Genomic DNA, 7245 nt, shown 5'->3' on the forward strand with positions numbered 1-7245 from the left:
CCCATATAACACACAATATCCGCAGGATATTCATAGAATGTCGAAATATCCCACTACAAGATCATCCTGCTAAAGACATCTATACGATATTCTCTAGACATTCTGAAATCCCGTAGATGTCTTAGAACAGGATATCCTATGGATATATCTGTCGTATATCTTATGTACATCTAGCTGAGATGTTCAAATATGCTCAAGATAATAAAATATCCTAATAATATTGTCTAGATATTTAAGAAAAATAAATAATTTACTAGTTTTTATATTACATAAAATGCAATAAATCATACTTTATGGGATTATACCTTAAAACATAATATTTTTATTTCTTCACGTGAATTTTTACTAGGCATTAAGTTCCTAGGATTCACCATTTCCAGTAAATACATCGAATTTAAAAAACCCGCGCAAAAAAATTCCCATAACTCATTTTGACAGTTGGGTGTTTACGGATTTATGACGCAGACGCAGTGATCAGTGGTCAGAGACGCTATGATTTCGACGTGTTTTGTGCTTTCGATTTTCCCGCTGATTTTATTGTTTCCATTCTGTTTACCGCCAAATTACCCTCTTTCCATGTGCTTTCGATCGTTATCATTTATGGTTATCATATGGTTATCATTTACAAGTTGTTGCGGTATACCGTTGTTGCTGTTTTTGTAGTTCATAAACATAAAGGTTAGTAATACAACATTCGAATACTTTTTAATATAATATAATTATTCATCATGCCCAAATTTAAAAAAAGTAAATCTGCTTTTTACCGAGCTCTGCAGCAAGATTCCCTAAATAATGTGACTGCTGGTATTGCTAAAGTTATTTCAAACCTAGAAACTGCTCAGTCATCAGATTTTGAGAATCATGCTCGCAGCTCTGTTGATCATTGCCCCCATCCTGAGCCTGAGACTGAGTCTGAGCCTGAGCCTGAGCCTGAGCCAGAGCCTGAGCCATTATCTTCTATGATTGATGTTTCCTTAAATGCCGATAAAGAGGGTACTGGGGTTACCATTCCTTATACTTATGGGTCATTAGAGGTGCCATTTGAGATATTTAGTGACGATACTGATATAGAATCTGAAAATGATTCCATTGAAGATTCACTCTTTGTCGGAGATCCTAACGAGCAAGCTTGCCTTTCCTCCCAGAATGAAAGCACTAATATGCCAGAGCAATTGCAGCAATGGGCTCTTTCAAATAATGTTACTAATATGGCATTATCAAATCTATTAAAACTTTTAAAACCACATTTTTCAAATTTACCATTAGAGGCAAGAACTCTATTAAAAACACCTAGAAAAACTTTGACCAGGTTGATGGATCCCGGTGAGTTTTATTACTTTGGTCTAGAAAAGCAGATTTTAAAACTTCTCCAAAGACAATATAAAACATTTTCTAAAAAAATCACAACCTGTGAAATATTAGTAAACGTAGATGGTTTGCCATTAAGCAAAAGTTCTGGGAGTCAGTTATACCCAATTTTGATTTCTCTGTTCGATTCAAATTTTGTCACTGTTGTTGGACTATATCATGGATATGAGAAACCTAAACAGTCTAATGATTTATTAAAGGAGTTTGTTGACGAAGCCGCCATTCTTTCTAATAATGGGGTCTGTTTCATGAATAGTAGAATTTCTTTCAAAATTAAAGGTTTTATATGTGATGCTCCTGCAAAATCTTTTGTTCGTTATACAAAAAATCATAATGCTTATAATTCATGCACTAAATGTTGTCAAGAAGGATCTTATATAAATAACCGTATTTGTTTTCCTGATTTAGAATTTATTAAACGTTCAGATGAAGATTTTTTGCTACTACGTCAAGAGGAGCATCACACAGGAACATCTATTCTATGTAATTTACCCAGTTTTGGTTTAGTTTCCTCATTTCCATTAGATTCTATGCACCTAATATTTCTGGGGGTTATGAAAAAACTACTTGTCACATTGTGGTGTGCAGGAAAACCACCTTATAAATTATCAAGTAGAAAATTGTCAGCCATATCAGAAAATTTATTGCGATTAAAAGAACACATTCCATTAGAATTTTGTAGAAAGCCAAGAGCTTTAAATGAAGTTAAAAGGTGGAAGGCTACTGAATTCCGACAATTTTTGCTATATACAGGACCATTGGTAACCAAAAGTACTTTGGAAAAAAAATATTATCAGCATTTTATGGTTTTACATTCAGCAGTGTTTATATTATCTAGTTCAGACCTCACAGAACCTAAATTAATCTATGCAGAGAGTCTTTTAAAATACTTTGTTAAAAAGTTTTATTTCCTTTATTCTGTGGAATATATGTCGCATAACATCCATAACTTGTTGCATTTGGCTGACGATTGTCGGCAATTTGGAAATTTAAACAAATTTAGTGCCTTTCAATTTGAGAATTTTTTACAAATTTTAAAGAAGTTAATAAGAAAATCTGATAAACCGCTACAACAAATCATAAACCGTATAACTGAAATTGATAATGTTGAATTAGGGATTCCCTTTTTCAAAAATAAACATATTCAACCAAGAACTCACTCTTCAGGACCCCTTCCTAATGGCTGTTATGATCCACAATACACTGAACATTTTTTTCCAAATTTTACATTGAAATTAGTATCACCAGATAATTGTTGCCGTTTAGCAAATGGAAGCATTTTTATTGTTGAGAATTTTGTTTCAAGTCTTAACAAGGAGATTAAGGTGGTAGGAAGAAAATTCAAAAATGTTTGTGATTTTTATAAAAAACCATGTCCCTCGTCAGAACTTGGAGTTTTTCAAGTGTCAGAATTGGATAACCATTTAGAAATTTGGTTATTAAGTGAGATTACATCAAAATATGTTAAATTGCCAAGTTCTAACAACAGTTTTATTGTTTTTCCTTTATTGCATATTTAAGTCAATTTTGGCACTTTCAAGTATAAAGCCCCGTTCACAGAACTTTGTATTGTCGCCAGCGACACGTCAAAAAATCCAATGAGTAATGAGATAGAAGTGTCTAGCCCCAGCAGGGAACTATTAAGCTTGACCAATCAGGTTGATTAGCGTGGTTATTTGGAAGGTGTTAATTCATTTGTGTTTGTCAAAAATTCTAACATGATTGGTCGGGCTTAATAGTTGCCTGCTGGGGCTAGACACAAGTTAATGAGATTTGTAAAAAATTCAAACAGCTGTCAATTTCAAATTTATACACCTCTCGTTGATTCTTTGAAGTGTCAACCAGTGTTGTAGCCAGCGACCCAACGTCTTCTCAGAACGACGTCGTGTCGCCAGCTACACTGATTGACACTTCAAACGACCAATGGGAGCTGTACTAAATTTAAAATTGACAGCTGTTTGAATTTTCTGCAAATCTGATTGGTTCTTTTTGACGTGTCGCTCGACAATACAAAGTTCTGAGAACGAGGCTGAGAATCATGCAACGTCGTTCTGAGAACGGGGCTTAAATATCTATATTTTTTCTTTCTAAAAAAATACATTTTAATTATACATGGTGTTCCTAGATATCATGTATGTATTAAACTAGGTGATTTTTTGGCTTTGGCTTTTAAAGGTGAGTCAAAAACCTACTTTTATAGAAAGTTTGATATCTTGAAAGCCATACAATTTGAGACCTATCTTTACATGAACTTTTGATCATAAAATAAGGTAAAGAACCACCCCCTTTCATATATACAGGGTATCTTATTTTGGTTGAGACTGGGTTTTTTGGTTATTAGTGGATTATGTCCATATATAGAGCTGAACCAAAACAAGACACCCTCTATATGACATTTAGGAACACCCTGTATAATTATGTAATAATTCCAATAATTCTTTTATTGGAATTCTATTTCTATTATTTAACTATTTAAAGTGATTAAAAAATAGTATCTCGATTTATTTCCATATATTGATTTTTATTTGTTACATATAATTGTACTGATGTTTGTTGGGTATCTGCCAGTGGGTTTTAGTAGGTTGTATAGTGTATGATGTATAGTGTATATGGTTGCATGTCTCTGTGGTATTTTTGTATTTTAGCAATATCAGAATCATGGTGTTAGCATGGCATATTGTGTTATTCATAGATGAAGAGAGGGTGGAGACCTTCCCAAAATGTTGGGTGATAAACAATAACTTGGGTTACTGGCCTAACACAAAAAAACTTAGTACTATAACAGCATTAATTAAGGGCTGCTCTTTACCCGAAAAGGATACCTGGGATCTTGTAAAAATAAGAATAATTGGAAAGAATAAAATTTATGGTACAGGTTTACACTAGCAATATTTTGTTAAATCTATATGTATATGGTATATATGTTATGATTAAGGTCTAAAATAAAGCATGTATGTGTGTTAATCTCAATATTACCTGGTTAATATCACAACATAAAGGAAAACAAAACCAAACCCAAACATTAACTCGTTAATGGCGATATTATAATAATTAATATCAATTATTGATATTAACTCCATTTTAGACTTTAGCCATAACATATATATACAATATACAGGGTATTACTTTTAGATGATTATTCACAAGCGTCTCGTGCCGCCAGCAAGGCTTGCTTTAAAACTGACATTGAATCTACTGACTGCGACGAAAATATTCAAACTAATTCCTCAAAGGGTAGACCAATCATCCGGAATAAAAGATATTTAATCTCAGACGACGATATGGTTGAATCAAGTGACAGTGAGGTTGAAAGTAGTGCCTCCTCATTGAAGTCAATTCCATCTAAGCCTTTGACAGGTACCTATCTGTTTTTATATTTATCTGCAATTAGTATACAGGCTGTAAATAGAAGTGTGAAATAATTCAGGTGTTATATGCCCTAATGTTTAGGGCATATTATATTCATATGAAATATTTTCTTAGAACGAAGTATAAAGAATCATCTATATTTTTTCATTTTTATTTACACCCTGCATATTTATGGACAGCCTCTTTTTTTACATTCTGCATATGTTTTAGGTAAAGAAACCAAAAAGCAAGAAAGGCAGATAGCTAGGAGCCAAGACTTCAGGCAAGAATCTGCAACTTCTCAAGAGGATACTCTTTTTAGAAATAGAAATGAAGGTATTGTTATTTTTTTAATATTACTATAGTAATAGAAAGTTTTCTATTTGCACTATTTGATCACTTACTTACTTGATGTTTTTATATCAGTTTTCTTCAGATTATGCATACTTCTAATCTGTTTCAGACTCCACTTCAAAAATTAGAGAGAAAGAGCCAATTAATAGAGAGGCACATGGCAAAAGCTATGAAGGTAAGGTGCTTTCAAGTAACATTTATTTTGCGTTTCATTCTAGATCTTTAGAAGTCAATGGAATTTTATTAAAATATTTGGTTTTAGAGATATTGACAAAAATGTGCTCTAGAATTTCATATTTAACGCTATTAACCAAGGGTATAGCAGAGGACACTACCCTCATAAAGTTACAAATGGAAAATTTACAGATATCAAATCCATCGCAAGCTACCCCTAATGAAGAAGTATATAACTTTCCATTCGACAACACTGATTCATTCGAGGAGTTTGAAAAAACCCTTGAAAAGAGGGAGGCATATTCAAATTTCGTAAGTTGGCCTTATTTAGTATATACCAGAAGTTTAATGTATTATAACTTTATAGATATGAAGAAATTGTCAAATACATGACAGATTTTTTTTTTCAGGTAAATTTCATCTCACGTATAGGTGGAGAGTCAGCTTATGAGTTCATTAAAAGGGTTATGGGTCGCCTGGTGACAGATGAGGTAGCAGCAAAATATTCTTTTACAGGCCACAAAGGCAAAAGGCCAATAGGCCAGTTTTTAATCACGAAGGCATTAAAAGGTATGTATTTTATTTTGTTGTTGTGTCATAAGTGTCATGTTAAAGAACAGTGTCTCTAATTTTAGTACTTTCTTTTAAGTAAAGCCAAATCAAACATAAAATGGTCATTTGCTATTTTTTTTATGCTTTTTCTATCACTTTAATAATCGTTTCGGAAATTTTAGGCTTTTTTTTAAGATTAATAAAAAAAATATGAAATTATAAATAATAAATAATTTTTAGATGCTTCTAGAAATGTAAACTACTTAAAACATTGCACTGAAAATGATCTAGAAAAAAAATTAAGAGACTGGCTTAGGCATGCTCCAGCTAGAGCGAATAAACGTCAAGGGGTTCCTCCTAATAATCCTCCTCCGCCAGAAGAGGATGAATGATTTTGATAATTATTTAATGTTACTGTAAAATAAATTTAAAAATTATAAATATTTATTTATAATTAATAATTATAAATAAAAAATTAATTAGCAAAAAATAAATAACTCTATTATTTGTTAGAACACCGTGATACACAGAATATTATTTAATTTAAATAAGTGAAGAATTATTTTCTATTATTAAATGCAAAATGTTTACCAGCAACCTGAATACTTAAGATATCCAAATGCTAGAGATCAATATTTACATTTTATGCCATATAGGAAAAAATTCTGGACTGCCCCTAATGTCATCTTTTTAGTTTCTATGAAAATTTTTCAAATATATCAATTTAATTTTTGCACACACCCACATTTTGGCTTAGCCTCAAAGCTATACTAATACTGTTAGTGATATATAATTTGAAATATCTTAACTCATACAAATAGTTCTAAATTTTCATACAAAATATGAATTGACATAATATGGCATGGCTATTAATAGATATACATATTGTGTCAAAAAATTTTATTTTTTTTGCAGTGCAGTGGCGAAATACCCATAAAGGATTTTTTTGGAAAATTTTTTTTTTATAATTAAGAAGTATTGTCAAATAACAGTCCTATCAGAATGTCCTAAAAATATTCTATAATGCTCCTAAAATCATCTCTATATTATCCTATAAATATCCCAAATAATCGTAAAAGGCTTGCCTAGGGATGTCTTGAAGATGACTTTTTTTGTCCCATTTGGATATCCTATAAATATCCTTCTCTGGTTTTTGGATATCCCTAAGATATTTACTATATCCTTGGTGGATATTCCCAAGATATTTATAGGATTCAGAATGTCCTAAAAATATTCTATAATGCTCCTAACATCATCCCTATATTATCCTATAAATATCCCAAATAATCGTAAAAGGCTTGCCTAGGGATGTCTTGAAGATGACTTTTTTTGTCCCACTTGGATATCCCATAAATATCCTCCTCTGGTTTTTGGATATCCCTAAGATATTTACTATATCCTTGGTGGATATCCTCAAGATATCTATAGGATTGTGTTGTGTTATATGGG

General features: G+C 31.8%; 1 protein-coding gene across 2 annotated transcripts; it reads left to right on the plus strand.

Moving 5' to 3' along the window:
* Positions 1-6: 6 nt before the first annotated feature.
* LOC115889717 lies at positions 7-6319 on the plus strand. Of its 2 annotated transcripts, XM_030909782.1 has the most exons (8): positions 462-678; positions 4014-4237; positions 4501-4725; positions 4948-5052; positions 5180-5245; positions 5333-5556; positions 5655-5814; positions 6037-6319. In XM_030909782.1, the coding sequence occupies exons 2-8, from the start codon at positions 4027-4029 to the stop codon at positions 6186-6188; spliced, it is 1143 nt and encodes a 380-aa protein (XP_030765642.1). In that variant the 5' UTR covers positions 462-678; positions 4014-4026; the 3' UTR covers positions 6189-6319. The 2 variants fall into 2 exon arrangements, with proteins under 2 accessions (XP_030765643.1, XP_030765642.1); XM_030909783.1 differs by lacking the exon at positions 4014-4237 and having other exon boundaries at positions 7-678.
* Positions 6320-7245: the final 926 nt, after the last annotated feature.

Source organism: Sitophilus oryzae, unplaced genomic scaffold (genome assembly GCF_002938485.1).
Source record: "Sitophilus oryzae breed Bouriz unplaced genomic scaffold, Soryzae_2.0 scaffold_840_pilon_pilon, whole genome shotgun sequence".
Taxonomy (NCBI): Eukaryota; Metazoa; Arthropoda; class Insecta; order Coleoptera; family Curculionidae; genus Sitophilus; species Sitophilus oryzae.

Bases quoted from the DNA above. Each gene is read 5' to 3' on its own strand.
- LOC115889717 (XM_030909782.1), top strand. From the start codon at position 4,027: ATGGTGTTAGCATGGCATATTGTGTTATTCATAGATGAAGAGAGGGTG. The intron at 4,238-4,500 runs GTACAGGTTTAC...TATTACTTTTAG, and splicing joins TGGAAAGAATAAAATTTATG to ATGATTATTCACAAGCGTCT. The intron at 5,246-5,332 runs GTAAGGTGCTTT...ATTTGGTTTTAG, and splicing joins ACATGGCAAAAGCTATGAAG to AGATATTGACAAAAATGTGC.